The sequence below is a fragment of the Coptis chinensis genome, chromosome 1, assembly GCF_015680905.1.
Source record: "Coptis chinensis isolate HL-2020 chromosome 1, ASM1568090v1, whole genome shotgun sequence".
Lineage (NCBI taxonomy): Eukaryota > Viridiplantae > Streptophyta > Magnoliopsida > Ranunculales > Ranunculaceae > Coptis > Coptis chinensis.
In genome coordinates, this window is record NC_141456.1 from 77695522 (window position 1) to 77712671 (window position 17150).

The following is a 17150-nucleotide window of genomic DNA, read 5'->3' on the forward strand; positions in this document are numbered from 1 at the left end:
CGAAAACTACCGAAGAAGTAATGACCCAAAACAGGAGGTGTTTGTCTGAGATAACAAATTCTGGATGGATTTTTTCGGGCGAAAGTTACTTCTTCTTATGAGCTACTTACAAAAAAATAAAACAATACAACGTTTAATGACTTATTACTTTGCAGGAAAAATACTTCACATGCAAGGCATCCATAACAAAAGTGATGCATTTAAAACGGTTGGTATTACAACGCTTTGCCCAAACTCCAATTGTGGAAAGAAGTTGAATATGAACGCATAAGAGGATATGATTGCACAAAGCATGGTGTCGTGGACCCAATTCAAAAGTAAGTCTCTTTGATCAAGTATCACTTACAATATATGAAGCATGGTATATCAACTAAACGTACACTAAATTTCAAGGTACATCCTAAAGTTTGATATTGAGGACAACACGGCCCATTTGCAAAGGGCAACTGCATTTGAAGAAGTGGCATCAACTTTAATGAAAAAGAGCGCAGCGGAATTAATCGCAATGGATTCAAAGGTAGATTATTTATACACAAATTGCCAACTAATATAGATAACATCCAAAATTATATATGTTAACTGGTCGTTGATATATCTTTATAGGAGAATGGAACAGAGTTTGCTGAAAAGGAATTTAGGAAGTTGATTGGCCATACGGCTATATTCCAGATAAGAGTCACAAAATTCAACAAAGAACGAAACAATAATTCACTCACTATTTCTAAAGTTTTTTCACTTCACAACGACTACTACAACGGAGAAGAAAATCCAAAGGTACAATCCATATCTGTCATTAGAACAATTACTACAGTCTAAGTTTACTTTATTTTGTGTAACATAATATAACAATACAACATCTTTATAATATTTTTTTTTTCAATAGATTTCACATCGTTCAAAAGTGCATTTGTATGGAAGTGTCACAACCATCACTGAAGATTCAAACGAGAGAGAAGACGACCAACCACCAAACAAGAAAGTTTGCAAAACAAGTGAAGACAAACAAGATTAATAATTTACTAGCAAAATTATATCTTTAATTTATACTTGCCAATGCAACAGACATGGATATTATTAGCATACATTAGTCCGTTATTGCAATAGAATGTTTCTACCTTTTTATTTTTTACTAAAATTATTCTTCTGTATATATTATTGTTATTTCAATCGATGCATAAGTGGAAAGTATGCAATGATAGATTAAGTGTAGTTAAAGCAAGCAAAAGTTATAACAAAGATCAAAGTAGCCAATTTGGGCTTAGTACAATATTAATTTGGTCTTGATATACGATGCTTTTAATCAACGCGCCCCTACGCCTCGGGGTGAACCCCAAGAAGTGGAAGTGGCTGAGCAAGGGCCCTGTATGCAAAGGTTTTAACCGAAAAACCTCTATCTTTTGATGCTTTCCATTGCCAAGAATCACATTGGTCGGTTAGGGAGACATGTTGGAGGAGAGATGTTATGATGATTTCAGAATAAACCTTTAACTCATTCTCATTGCAAACCATGGTGATTCATTGCCAAGAATCACATTTGCAAACCATGGTTTTTGTTTGGATAGTTAGACATGGTATTCCAACTCTTCTTCTTTGTCATGCGTGGTGGTGCTGCTAGGGAGAACTCCAAGCACATATTCTATGACTGTATATTCCAAATCTGTGTTGCTGAGAGTTAAAAAGATTTTGAGGGATTGGGAACTCAGTTCTAAGCTCTAATCTTGAACGGAGAGACGTGTAAGGCCAATAACATGAGTATCTGATGTCAATACAGATGCAGTTTTGGGATTCTATCACTGCCATTTCAAGCGAGAGGAATCTCATAAGATTTAGAGGCAAGAGGACAACTCCGTAGTGACTCCCAAGATCATCTTAGAGATGAGGTTATATACTTAGACACTGTTGAAGGACCCTGATTAACTGCATCAGTACTACACAACATTGGAGTGTCTACTGCTTATATATAGTAGCAAACCAACTATTGACTGTGCATGGAAGATCAGAAAATGGAGGTTCTATAGTAAATTCTGATGGTTTCATAACTGCAACAGCTTGTGGCTATGGAGGGATGGCCAGAGATCATAGTGGTAAAACCATTTTTCTATGCAATGCTAGAAGTGGAAACTGAAAAGTGGTCTATCCTGCATCAAGAAATGAAAGCCGTTGAAGCCTGCATAGCTTACAATTCCCATTCGAAAGGGGGAACTTCACATATCTTATTATTATAACCAACTTAATCCTCAACCACAAAACACATTTAAATTTGAAAATTAATAAGAAGGATTTTTGGTATAGGATTTTCTAACAACAATTTCTTAGACACCATCTATTTGGATCTGAATTTGAGTGTGCACAATTAAGTGATAAGGAACTCTGAATAACTCAATTCAAGAATAATTAATTTTAGTATGTTATAAATATTATGTAATAAATAAATAAATAATAAAATGATGATGAAATTTTAGGAGAATAATGATAATAATAATGAGCAAAAATAATTTTTAAATTCTATTTCAAAAAGTATAATATTGGATCGAGGCCGGGCGTATGCCCGGGTCCTAAAACTAGTTATATCTAAACCTGTATCATCTGATGACCATATGGATGGGGAGATAATGTCACAACTTGATCATAAAACGATGAGACAATAAACTCAATAGCATCTTGTGGAATGCACTCGATGCACTTCTGGATGACATGGTTCCGTTCTGATCACATACACTACGCATGATAGGACCAAGTGGGGCTCATAGGAGCTGGAGTTAATGGCCTTCTTTACTGTAAATAGGTCTTGGAGATGGGCTTTAATCCAATTGTGCGTAAAGGAGCATTGGTGGTGTATGGGCTCATCAGACTATACGAACTACGAAGCTTCAGACTTTATTTTTGTTTTTATAAGTAGATTTTATTAGAAAGGAAGGGCAATGCACTATTGATAGGGAAGTGTTTCAATTAGAGTAGGAAGGGTTTCAATTAGAGATCCACGTAGCATAGCAGACTCAAAAGCTTTGATATTATAGTGCCACGTGGCGTAATAGACTCAAAAGTTTTGATATTAGAGTGCCACCTAGGAGAGAGAAAAATCTCACCTAGAACTCTCTGCTTTAGTATATAGATAGTAGATAGTAGATGATAAAACACTGACTTATTTCGAATATATCCTTAACACGACCTCAAAACATAGTTAAAAACAATTATACAAAAAATAACATCACAAAATATATAATAGAAAATGAAAAAAAAAATAAAGGCAAAGTAATAATAACAAATATTTAAAAAAAATATATAATACTGAATGAAACTAAAGTTTTAAAAAATAATTAATGGGGAACTGAAAACTGGATGCAAATGCATCGAACTAACCTCAAATAATATTTAACGAGAAATCGGAAACTGGATGCAAATGCAAGCATTAAACAAATCTTAAAAAGTAATTAATAGAAAATGGAAATATGGATACAACTGCATTAAACTAACCTCAAAGAATAGTTAACGGAAAATCAAAACTTGGATACAAATACATCAAACTAACATAAAAAATAATTGTCGGAAAATCGAAAACTGGATGCAAATGCATTGAGCTAACCCTTAAAGATTAAATTAACAGGAAATCGGAAACTGGATGCAACTGTATTTAACTAACCTCGAAGAAAAATTAATTATAAATTGGAAACATGATGCAAATGTGTGGAACTAATCTTAAAAAATAATTAACGGGAAATCGGAAAACAGATACAACTGCATTGAACTAATATAAAAAAAAAAAAAAAATAGATGCAAATACATTGAACTAACCTCAAGAAATAATTAACGGAAAATTGGAAACTGGATGCAAATTCATTGAACTAACCTCAAACAATAATTAACGGGAAATCGAAAACTAGATGCAAATGCAACTTTATCAAATAATAAACGAGAAATCGGAAACTGGATGCAAATGCATTAAACTAATCTCATAGAATAATTAACGGGAAATCAGAAACTGGATGCAAATGCATCAAACTGACCTCAAAGAACAATTAACAAGAAATTGGAAACTGGATGCAAATGTATTGAACTAATTGAAAATAATAATTAACGAGAAATCAGAAACTTGAAGCAACTGCATTGTACTGATCTCAAAAAATAAATAACGGGAATTGGAAATTGGATGCAACTGCATTGAACTAACCTCAAAATATAAATAACGGAAAATCAGAAACTGGATGCAAATGGATTGAACTAACATCAAACATAGTTGGGTTATATGTTGTGGGAATGTCTCGATAAATATAGTTTTACATTTAAAATGGTGTTTATCTTATCTCTTTCCGTATGATTGGGAACTCCTTGATATTAAAGTAACTTCAATATATATGAACTTCACCTTATTAGGCAATCTCACAAAACTTCAATCAAACTTTTATTATTAAACAACAAAATAAAGTTGAAGGGTTTTATCAAAGGTGAGTTCTTTTTTTTTAATAGAGAATGGGGTTTTCAAGTTATAAGAAATTTGGTTGAGTGATTAATATATAATAGTTCTGTATATTTGTAAATATTTTTCAGAATAATTAATATAACAACACCCGTTCGTAGATAATCTTTGAAAATTTCACATAGTGAGTCATGCATAATTTAAAGAATAATTAATGAGAAATCGGGAACTGGATAATCTTCGATGATCCCACATAGTAAATCAAGCATAATTTACTTTTTATGTCATGTTTGTAATGACACTACAGATGGATCAGTAGAAGTTGGTATTATACACCACATTGGATAATTAAAAGGAAATCAGAAATTGGATTCAAATACATAACTGAGCTCAAAGAGTAATTAACAAAAAATCGAAAACTTTATGCAATTGCAATAAACTAAACTCAAAAAGTAATTAACTAAAAATTGGAAACTGAATGCAATTGCATTAAACTAATGTCAGATAATAACTAACGGGAAATTATAAATTAGATGCAAATCTTTGAAAAATATTTAACGGAAATCGGAAACGGTATGCAAATACATCAAACAAACCTCGAGATAATAATTAATGGGAAACCGGAAACTGGATGCAAATGCATTGAACTAAACTCAAAAAATAATTAACAGAAAATCAAAAACCGGATGCAACTGCATTGAACTAACCTCATAGAATAATTGGTGGGAAATTGGAAACTAAATGAAAATGCATTGAAATAATCTCAAAGAATAATTAATGGGAAATCATAAACCGGATATAATTGCATCGAACTAACCTTAAAGCATAAATAATCAAAAACTAGATGCAGATGTATTAAACTAACCTTAAAGAGTTATTAACGGGAAATCGGAAACTGGATCCAAATGCAATGAACTAATCTCAAAGACTAATTAACGAAACATTGAAAAATGGATGAAACTGCACTGAACTAACCTAAATGAATAATTAATGGGAAATTATAAATTTGATATAACTGCATTGAACTAACCTCAAAAAATAATAACGGGAAATCAGAAACTTGATGCAAATGCATTGAACTAACCTCAAAGAACAATTAACATAAAATCGGAAATTGGATGCAACTGCATTGAACTAACCTCAAAGAATAATTAACGGAAAACCAAAAACTGGATGCAACTGCATTAAACTAAAATCATAGATTAACTAACGGAAAATCAGAAATTGGATGCAAATGCATTGAAATAACCTAAAAAAATAGTTAAGTGGAAATCAATATGCATTGCACTGACTTTAAAGCATAAATTTCCGCTTTTTTAGCCTTCTCACATGAGTAATTATGAGTAATTAGGAACCCAAAATAAAAGTGAGTTTATAAAAATAGACTCTTACATGTATGCAAACTGTATAGAAATTGTAAACTATCGAACTAACCTAGAAAAACAATTAACGGGAAATCAGAAACTAGATGCATATGTATTGAACTAACCTCAAAGAGTAATTAACGGGAGATTGGAACCTGGATGCAAATGCAATGAACTAATCTCAAATACTAATTAACGGGAGATTGGAACCTGGATGCAAATGCAATGAACTAATCTCAAATACTAATTAACGAAACATCGAAAACTGGATGCAACTGTACTGAATTAACATTAATGAATAACTAACGGGAAATCATAAAGTGGATGCAATTGTACTGAACTAACCTCAAATAATAATTAACTGGAAATCAGAAACTTGATGCAGCTGCATTGAACTAAACTCAAAGAATAATTAATGAGAATTTGGAAACTGGCTGCAACGTATTACATTAAACTAACCTCAAAGAATAATTAATGGAAAATCATAAACTTGATGCAAAATGCATTGCTAAAATTGAACTAATAACCCTAAAAACATATTTGAAATTTCAATAAAATTTCAATAAGACTTATATTGAAACTTATATTGTTAAATATATAAGTTTATGAAATAAAAAGAAGTTGGGAGTTTTATATTTCAATAAAATGTCTCAAAAAATAAAATAGTTTTTGTATTTTAAGTAGTGTTTATCATAATTCTTTTATTGTGATTGGGAATGCCTTGCTATTCAATATTATCTTAGCAAAATTTTAAAACTTATTGAAATTTCAATTATCTTATATTGTTAAATATATAAGTTTTATTGAAATAAAAAGAAGTTGGTGAGTTTTATCACAAAATTTCAATAAAACTTCTATTGTTAAACCTAACAATAAAAACTTCACAAAATTTCATTAAAACTTATATTGTTAAACCTAACAATAAAAAGAAGTTGGTGAGTTTTATCAAGGTTTGATGCTTCATTTTTATATAGAGTGGTGTAAGAAATTTAAATGAGTAATTAATATAATTTTTATATCTCATAGCTATGTATAGTTGCTAATATGTTTTAGAATAATTCAGTATAACGGCACCCGTTCATAGGACGCGTTCATGTGATAAATCTTTTCAAGTGGGAGTAGTGTATTCTTTGAGGATATGAAAACAATCAATCTGTTTTAGTGATTTGTACACATTAATACGTAAGCTGAGCGGTAATGATTTACCGCTAAATCACCATAAATCTAATAAAACTATTATACAAGCTAGATCAAATTTAAGATAATTCCATTTGAAAATTACGGATTAATATCCTAAACCACAAAGTAAAAAGGCTATTTCAATTTATTTTCAATAAAAATATATTCTAATTCAAAAATTTCCCACTAAATCACCATAAATCTAAGAAAACTATTATACAACCTAGATCGAGTTTAAGATAATTTTATTTGGAAATTACAGATTAATATCCTAAACCACAAAGTGAAGAGGCTATCTCAATTTGGTCCCAAAGTTTCCAAGTACTTATGCACCATAATCGCTGCTCATTAATGTATTTTGGTTTATTTTCAATAAAAATATATTATGATTTGAAAATTTGCCGCTAAATCACCATAAATCTAAGAAAACTATTATACAAGCTAGATTGAGTTTAAGATAATTCTATTTGAAAATTATGGATTAATATCCTAAACCACAAAGTGAAGAGGCTATCTCAATTTGATCCCTTAGTTTCCAAGTATTTATGCACCATAATCACTGCTTATTAACGTATTTCGGTTTATTTTCAATAAAAATATATTCTGATTCGAAAATTTGTGTGAGACATTTTGTAAAGCCTTTTCAGCACACAAAATATTTAATAGATCCCGAGCGTATGCCCGGGTCCAAAATCTAGTATGAGACTAAAACTATGATATGATACAGTGGTTTTGTTTTCCTGTTTTTGTTATGGTAGTGCCCTACAAGGTAAGGTAACAACAAGAAATGGGCCTTAGCCCCCTCGTTTCGGTTCATTTACATGTAAACCCCCGGAAGTGCCCATAAAACCTCCCTATTATTCACGTCTAACGAATTAACCTCCCTGCTTTCTATAATCGAAGCAAATCTCAATTTAATTTTTATCTCCACACTTATCTGTTTCCTTTTTTGCCCTTCTCAATAAAGAACCACCATATATTCTTTCTTTGTTGAGTTCGCTCCAACGAAGAAGCCAACGAGAACACTGATTTTAACTTCGTTTCTTTTGCCAACAAAATAGATTCCAAATGAGAGCCACTAGTATTTGATTCTTATGTGAAAATACTCTTTACCACATACATCTTCATGAAGATATTTATAAGCCAATGAGATATTTTAGGGAGTTTGAACCAGGTGTTATTAGCACTCGATGATTGATGAGAGATCAGTAGATTGAGTGGAATTTGTTTGATGAAATGTTTGTAAGAAATAAGTGAGTGTTTATTTGATGTGAAGAGGTTAGTGAAGTAGGAGATCTTGGGAGAGAACGATCGCTTTAATCTACTCAGAAGTGATGGGTAAGGAGAAACCAAAGCAAATGCAGAGACAGAATTGGAGAGTTGAAATTGCCTGATGCCTAGACAAAATATATGTAAATCTATATTTACATAGTAACTTCATGTAAATACAAATTCACATATGCAAATACAAATTTACAAATGAAAATAGAAATTCATGTACATAGTTTATTTTATTTACATATGCAAATACAAATTTGACATATGAAAATTTGAATTTACATATGCAAATTTAAGTTTACAGAGTAGTTTGATATATGAAAATTTGAATTTACATAGTAGTTTGATATAAGACAATTGGAATTTACATATGAAAATTTAAGTTTACATAGTAGATTTGTGAAACAAAACAAGTCTGATGAAAAAACGTATGAAAATATATTTTTACATATTAGTTTTTGAAACTAAACATGTTGGTAAAAGCTTAGATAATCTATGAAACTTTATATTTTCATAGTTGTTTTACCTATTCAAATTTGTATTTACATATGCAAAATTAGATTTTCGTAGTAGATTACTAAAATAAAACAATTCTAATATCAGACGTATGCTATGAAAATCTTAATTACATAGAGGATTAACTTATGAAAATTTTAACCCGCATAAGATGTAGAAGTTCTTTTTGTTCAAGATTAACATGAATTTTCACAAACTTTCTTTTTGTCATCTGACAGGTGACACAGTCTATGCCAATCTGAATTTACATGTACAAATATGAATTCTCATAAACTTTTTTCTGACATGGCTATAGAAATCTGATAAACTGACAAACGCATCAGGCTCATTTTTGCATTACATCCAGAATTCAAAGATCAAGAATTGAAACAAAATTAGTATCAAAAAGTTACATTCAGAATTCAAAGAGAAACTGAGATTACATAAAAGATAAAAGATTTACGTCCATAATTCAAACAAAATCCCAAAGTGATCCACCAGACTACCAAGAAAACATAACACAACATTTCATGATCTTCTTTCTTTGGAATGTTTTATTAGTTTCCACCACATATATATCAGATGTTTTATGTATCCTCTTCCTTTCTTTTAAGTTGTACATCGAATTAGGCTTTCCCACTCTATTGTCCTCTTCCTCCCCATTCAAATTAGTCTCTCTAATGTCCTTCAACAAAAACCATAAAAAATTTGTCCAAAAAAAGTTTATTTCGTCTTGGTGATATGAACATCTCTAATTCTTCCTTTGAACTCTTGCAAAAGTGCTAACATAGGCAAAACAGTAGAACATAACACCTTGGTAGAGCTATTAGGTTTTATCTCCTGTTGCAATAAAGGGGAAAAATAAATAAGTATGTTAAATAGGCATTTCAAAATTTACTTTCTCATATATGAAAATACAAATTTACACAGAAAATTTAGCTATGCAAGTAAACTTTACATACGAAAATATAAATTTACATAGTTATTACTGTAACCAAAACAGTACTAATGAAAGCAAGCATACATATGCAAATTCCTACATACATCTGTAAATTTACATTCACATGGAAATCTGCACAGACTATGTAAATATGATACAAATTCAAATCTTCATATCAACTGCAGAGTGTCAACTAAACTCAATTTCATATAACTTAGAATATGCTTAATTTTGAATTTACGTATGAAGCTATATATGTAATTTACTAATTCATACATATATAAATTAAGCATTTGCATATATAAAAATAGAAATTCTTATAAAAAATTCGTATTTACAACCAAATTTCAAAAAAAAAAAAAAAATGATTCTCACCTTAGATTTCATCTTTTTATCGGTTGTTGCTTTCTTCCCTTTGGTTTGTAATTGAACCACTCGCTTCATTCTCATTAGAACATCTTCTTTTGAAACTTTTGATTTCTTTGTTTTGTTGGTTGTTTCTCTCCTCTTTTTGGATTGTTTTGCCATTTTATCTTCTATGTGATTTTTTTTTTGTAGGATATTTAGGATTTGCAAGAAGAGAGGAGGCGGCAAGAAGAAAGAGATAAGAGAGAAATTTGAGATCTAGGTTTCACGGGTCAATTATGTGTAGGGGTATTTTAGTCAGTTTTGGTGTTTTAGAAAAAGAGAGAGTTTTTATGGGTTAGTCTGTAGTGAGGGGGTTTTTATGTAAACTGTTCATGAACCTGGGAGATTAAACCCAAATAGGAAGTGACTCTCAAGGACAAAACTGCCGAAAAAGTAACTCTCAAGGACACCTTTTTTTTCCGTAACTCATAAGGATCGGATAGATGAAAGGTCAAGTATACCCTTGACGCGAAATAAAAAACGGATCGGGTAGATGAAATGTCAAGCATACCCCTGACGTGAAATAATTAACGGCTCGGCTTAGACGAAACGACCTTGTGTATTTAGTATGAACATTGAATGTTCATAGTCCTTGGGTATGAACATTCAATATTCATAGTCCTTTGGGTATGAACATTGATTGGGTATGAACATTCAATGTTCAATGTTAATAGTCCTTTGGGTATGAACATTCGATGTTCATAGTCCTTGGAGTATGAACATTCGATGTTCATAGTCCTTTGGGTATGAACATTTAATGTTCATACATGAACATTCAATGTTCATAGTCTTTGGGTATGAATATTGATTGGGTATGAACATTCGATGTTCATAGTCCTTGGGGTATGAACATTGATTGGGTATGAACATTGAATGTTCATACTTGCGCATACATGTGAAAAGACATTGATTGGGTATGAACATTTAATGTTCATAGTCCTTTGGGTATGAACATTGATTGGGTATGAACATTCACGCATACATGTGAAAATACATTATTACCCTAAAAAGCGGTTTCACTTTTGAGAGTTAAGTATCCATCATTTCTTGCTTTTATGCTTTCAGTTTAAAAAAAAAGAGCGCAAAGAAACCAAAACCCCAAACGAAACCCTAGATCTTTTCTTACTTAACTCAAACAATACAACAAAATCAAAATCAAAACCAGTAAAAATGTCAAACTCACCATTGGAAATCGATGAGAACTTGTGCGAAACAGAAAATTGCACGAATCCTAGATTTGAAAACCAAGTTTATTGTCAAAAACACATCCAACAAATATCATCTGTTATTGACAATATTATGGTGGATGATTTTATGGAGGAACAAGGAGGAGGAGAAACTACTGAGGATGATGATGAGAAAATAGATGAATAAGAGCCAGGAAAAGAACAAGAAGAGGAGGTACTAATAAAGGTATGAACAATGATTTTTTTGCAATGATAGTTCATAACTCTGTTTCCTATGTTAGTGAATGTTAGTTTCTGCATGCATGTTGCATGGTAGGAAATATTAGTGTATGAATGTTCATACCTGTTAGTGTATGAACATTGAATGTTCATAGTACACAAGATATGAACATTGATTGTTTATACTTTCCTAATTTTTTAATTTTGATATATGGCTTTCATTAATTTGCAGAACTTACTCCATAGACGGAATAAAAGGAAGGCAGTGCCGACCACTGATGCCGGTCAATCTATTGCTAAAAAAATGAGGCGCCAAGGAAGGATACTAAAAAAGGAAAGGACAAGAAGGTAAAGGAAATAGTAACCGAGAAAGACAAGGGAGAGGAAAAGGAGGAAAACAAGGAAGAGGAGGAAAAGAAGGAAGTGGAAAAGAAGAAAGAGGAGAAGGTACCTCAGCTGTGAAGTACCTTGTCTTTTATGATAAGTCTTGTAAGAAAAATCAAGGAAAGAGGCATTCCAGAAAAACATCTCCATGAAATGAAGAAGACGCCGTTTTGGTACATGTTTGATGCATTGTCCAACAACATTATTGTAGAAGGAAACAAACCCAACAAGAAAATATTTTATATTTTGGACAATTTCACTGTACCTGAGGAGGCATTTGAGATTGGAAAAAAGCTTGTCAAGCTCACTGTAGAAGAGGTCAGCCTAATGTTTGGAATGCCTGTGACCGAGACAATGGAGCTAAACCGGATCGTCGGAGATGATCGATGAACGAAAATCTAGGTTCATTTTAAAGTACTTCAGTGATGAGACCGTCCGATATACCAAGGCTCATGTAGAAGATGGCATACAGAGGACCTTGGACGACCTAGAAGAGCAACACTTAGCTGAAGATTTTGCAAGGCTGGTGTCTCTTTTCATGCTGACAACTTGCTTATTCACAAATACCAACTATAGAATCATGTGGCCATTGGTAAATGTTGTTGACAACTTGGATACATTGAGAAAGTTGTCTTGGCCAACAGCTATAAGAAAGCCACAGACAAGTTGTCGACACTTTCTTCATGATAGCAGACAAAGGGTAAGTTTTACAAGTTTACTATAACATTTTTAACTAATGGTAATTTCTTATGGTAATTCCTTATGGTTTTTTTAAGCACAATTGCATGGTCAAATGGAAATTTACAAGTACAAGGTGTTCTAGTTGAAGACCTTTTGTTTGATAGGGAAATTGATTTTCAAGTAAATTTTGTTCATAGTCATGAGCTATGAACACTCATTGTTCATAGTCAATATTGTACTATGAACAATCAATGTTCATAGTCATGAGGTATGAACATTCTTTGTTCATACTAAAATTGGACTATGAACACTCATTATATTGTTCATAGTTCATAGTTCATACTATACTATGAACAATCATTGTTCATGAAATATGTAATGTAACAGGTTATCGACTGGTGGTCTAAACACCTTCAAGAAAAGAACCATGGAAAAAACGAAACTTGTCTAATCACTTCCAACATAAAGGTAAATTATTTATTACAAAATTATGTTTCATTTCTATATTGTAGATGTTGTCACATTCTTACTATTTCATGCAATCATTGACACAGAAAATGTTAGATGAAGAAGGAGGCTTGGAAAAAATAGTGCAGAGCATCGACTTTTCTGCAAAATTCTTGGCTATTCCTATTCATTCAGATAGACATTGGAAACTTCTTGTAATAGAGTTGAGAGAGGGACAACAAGAGCTATGGTTTCATTTCAACTCCCTAATCATCGAAAAAAAATCTCTCCAAGTTGCGAAAGATCTGGTGAGTTCAACATAAAACACTTAACTGACATTTTTTTTTTCTTAAAACATAATGAAATAACTTCTTTTTATTTTGATTATTCATATATGAACATTGATTGTTCATATATGAGATAATTTGAAGCATCAGTGTTATGTGATACAGAGTGTATAAGAGTGTATGGACATTGATTGTTCATACACAAAAACAGTTATGAACAATGATTGTTCATGACCAAACACAAAATTAAAACTAATAAAATGCAAGTAGTAAAATTAGTAATTTCTTTTTATTTTGTAGAGGAAAGGACTGGTTGATCCCATCAACAGTCGGATCAAAATGGAGAAGAAGGAAATCCACAGCCTCAGTAATAAAAGAAGAATAATGCCTCGAAAATGTCCATAGCAACACAATAGGTAAGCACGTAATTATTCACTAACATTCTTGGAAACTTTTAGACATACAAAAAACAATAATTGATCTGAGATTTGTATTCTCTAAATTGCAGCGTTGATTGTGGCATTTATGTTTGCAAAATGATGCAAATTCTTTATGAACAAGGTCGTTGGGATTTTTGTGATGTAACTATTGAAACCGAAGTACACAATATGCACCCAGAACTTGCATGTGGATTGTTTTCTGATAAACCAAGAAACTGGACAAAGGAAGATCATGAGTTCCAGGAGGCGTTAAGAAAAGGAGAGTTTAATGTATGAACCATATATTTTGACGTGGTGATTCAAAGTGAAATGTGTTCTTTTTGGTACACAATGACTAAACAATATTTTTTGTCGTGTATGAATGTGCATCAGTGGGGATTCATAGCAAGGCTAAAAGTTTTGGGATTTGAAGATATTTCAGACCCTCCCAAAACCGATACATATCGGAAAAATTGAAAAATCGGATCGATATATCGTTTTTTCCCATTTTGGTGATAATATTCAAAAAAATTGAAAAATCAGGATATATCAAAAATATTGCCGATATATAACGATATATATCGGAATATATCGGTCAACAGTCAACAAAATCGGTCAAAAGTCAAACTGTCCAACCAAGTCAAAGATATATATCGAATATATCGGAATGTGTTGAAATATATCGTCAATATATATCTTTATATCAGTTTTACCGATATATATCGGTTTAAAATAAATTTAATTTTCAGAGTCGATATTTTGAATGTTTCGAAATCGGTAGGCTAAAAAAATGATAAATATCGACGAAAAATTGATTTTTTGACCGATATTTTAGGCCCTGATTCATAGTGAAACAATGACAAAATGTATGAACTAATATTGATGCTTATCATGTGTTCATAGTACACCATATATGAACATTGATTGTTCACCATGAACATTAAATGTTCATAGTACAGTAGGTATGAACAATATTTGTTCATACTCCAGTTGGTATGAACAAATATATATAAAAATCATACCTCAATAACATTAATGAAATGAATAATATAAATCATATGAGACTTTAAAATATATTCCACCTAGAACATTAAACAACCTAATATAAAAAACATATGAAAACTATATTAATATCAATCAGTCAATCAATATATTTTTCATACAAAACATTAAACAACCTGATTGGTGCTTCCCACCTAGAATAATTGGCAAGACCTTGATACCATATCACCACTAGGCTACTCAACCCTTCCTCTAGATTCCCTATCAGTAGTTAACACATCAACAATTTCCCCTTGGCAATTCTTTCGGTCATGTCGGTCGGTGCTGTGGCATTTTTTGCACTTGTGGGGCAGTATAACGCATAGCACCCACACTCTCAATCCTCTTAACTCATGGTCTACCCGGAGGCTTCTTCACATCTGGTGGGAGAATTCGCACTTCATCAGAACCATCCTAACAAATCTCATTACGGCTAATTGCAGTTATGCCATGAGAGTAGGTGCTACTAAAATAAGTGGAGCGAAATGCATCTTCAATGTATGAATACACCGACTCCTGTTTGCAATGAATACTTGCAATCGCTTGACGGCAAGGAAAACCGTCTATGCCCCATTTGTTGCAAGTACAGTCTCTCCTAAGCAAGTCAACCCGATGCTTATGCTTTTCCGTATCAACTTCAAATACATGATCATCTGACTTTGTCACAGTCACAGAACGAGCCTTCTCGGTCCTCTCAAGCAACTTTGCTTCAATTTTAGGACAAAGAAAACTTTTCCAATTCTTGCATTCCATCCTCCGGGCAGACGCCATCTTCATCATCTTCATCCAAATTCTATCTAACATGGTTGTGATGGGAAGATGTCGCTCTTTATCTATCCAGCTATTGAAGCACTCCGCCAAGGAAGAGCACATCTCACCATACCGGGCCCCATAGAAGTATGCATTAGCCCAGTACTCATAAGGCACCCTATTAAGAAAGTTAGAAATTGCATCTCCACTAATTTCTTTGAATTCAGCCATGTGCTCCTCAAATTTCTCATGTGTGGCAGCATAAGCACATATCTTAAATAATGCAACCAACACTTTTGTCATACCACATGACTTCGACAAACATGTTCTAAGGTTGTTCTCCATATGCCACAAGCAAAAAGAGTGATAGGAATCAAGAAATACAATAGGAATGTTGACAAGAAAACCATGATGCCTATCACTCAAAAGTGTATACCTCCGCCTATACCCAAAAACCTTTTTAAACATATCAAGAAACCAATACCAGTTGGAATTGTTTTCAATGTCAACAACACCAACAGCAAGAGGGAATAATCCTTCAAAACAAAAAAAAAAAAAACAAAATATGAGATAACTTGAAGCATCAGTGTTATGTGATCCAGAGTGTATGAACATTGATTGTTCATACATGAGATAACTTGAAGCATTAGTGTTATGTGATACAGATTGTATGAACATTGATTGTTCATACACAAAAACAGTTATGAACAATGATTGTTCATGACCAAACACAAAATTAAAAATAATAAAATGCAAGTAGTAAAATTAGGAAAATACCTTGATCTCCATTTTTTGTAGTAGTAGCCAACAAGCACCCTTTGTAATCAGATTTCAAGAATGTTCCATCCAAATACACCATCGGGCGGCAAAACTTAAAACCATGAATACTTGATTCAAAAGCAACAAACACCCTCTCAAACTTCCCACTCTCCTTGTCAACTTCAAGTTCAACAATATTCCCAGGATCTTTTCTTTTCAACTCCTCCGTATACCACAATAGGTCATTGTAAGACAACGCAACATCACCATACAACTCCTTCAGTGCCAACTTCTTACCCGCATAAGCTATGTGCTTTGAAATACTAAGCCCGTACTCACGAGTATATAAAGCGGTAATATCTGTAAATGTCAAATCTGGTTTATCTCTCGCAAAATCAAGAATATGAGTCTTCACAAGATAAGAAGTGAGAGGTGGATGGTCGTATTCTTTAACTGCAAAACCACAAGTGTGTGTGAGATTAATCTTCTTAATCTCAAAATAACCACAACTCTCCAAAGAGTGCATACACCATTGACAATTTAGCTCATTATTCTTCTGACAAACCGTATTCACTCTAAAATCATCATTCTTGATAAACTCATACTTGTAACCACTCACAATAGAGTACTCTATCAATTTACATCTAAACTCAGGAGCACCTAAAGCAAATCTCTGCCCAACACCACCATCAAAGTTACGCCACCAAAAATCAGACTTGTAAGGTTTATGACCAACAACCTCACCACCAATTAAACAACTCGATGAACCTGATGAACTTGACGTACTTGCACCATTACAACTACTCATTGAACTCATACACACACATACTTTAATCTCCACAGTTGCAATCTTCATGGCATAACAATAGCAAGCCAATGATCGCAAATCCCCATCCAT

General features: G+C 32.5%; 1 protein-coding gene across 1 annotated transcript; it reads right to left on the bottom strand.

Annotated features, from left to right (window-relative positions):
* Positions 1–15157: 15157 nt before the first annotated feature.
* On the bottom strand, positions 15158–17150 carry LOC147525268 (uncharacterized). The gene is made up of 2 exons (XM_086578902.1): positions 16271–17150; positions 15158–16029 (listed from the first exon to the last, which is right to left on the bottom strand). The coding sequence occupies exons 1-2, from the start codon at positions 17148–17150 to the stop codon at positions 15158–15160; spliced, it is 1752 nt and encodes a 583-aa protein (XP_086435028.1).

Excerpts from the sequence above, each read along its gene's own strand:
- LOC147525268 (XM_086578902.1), bottom strand. The coding sequence starts at position 17,150 with ATGGATGGGGATTTGCGATCATTGGCTTGCTATTGTTATGCCATGAAG. Across the intron at positions 16,030-16,270 it reads TACAAAAAATGGAGATCAAG|GATTATTCCCTCTTGCTGTT; the intron begins GTATTTTCCTAA and ends TTTGTTTTGAAG.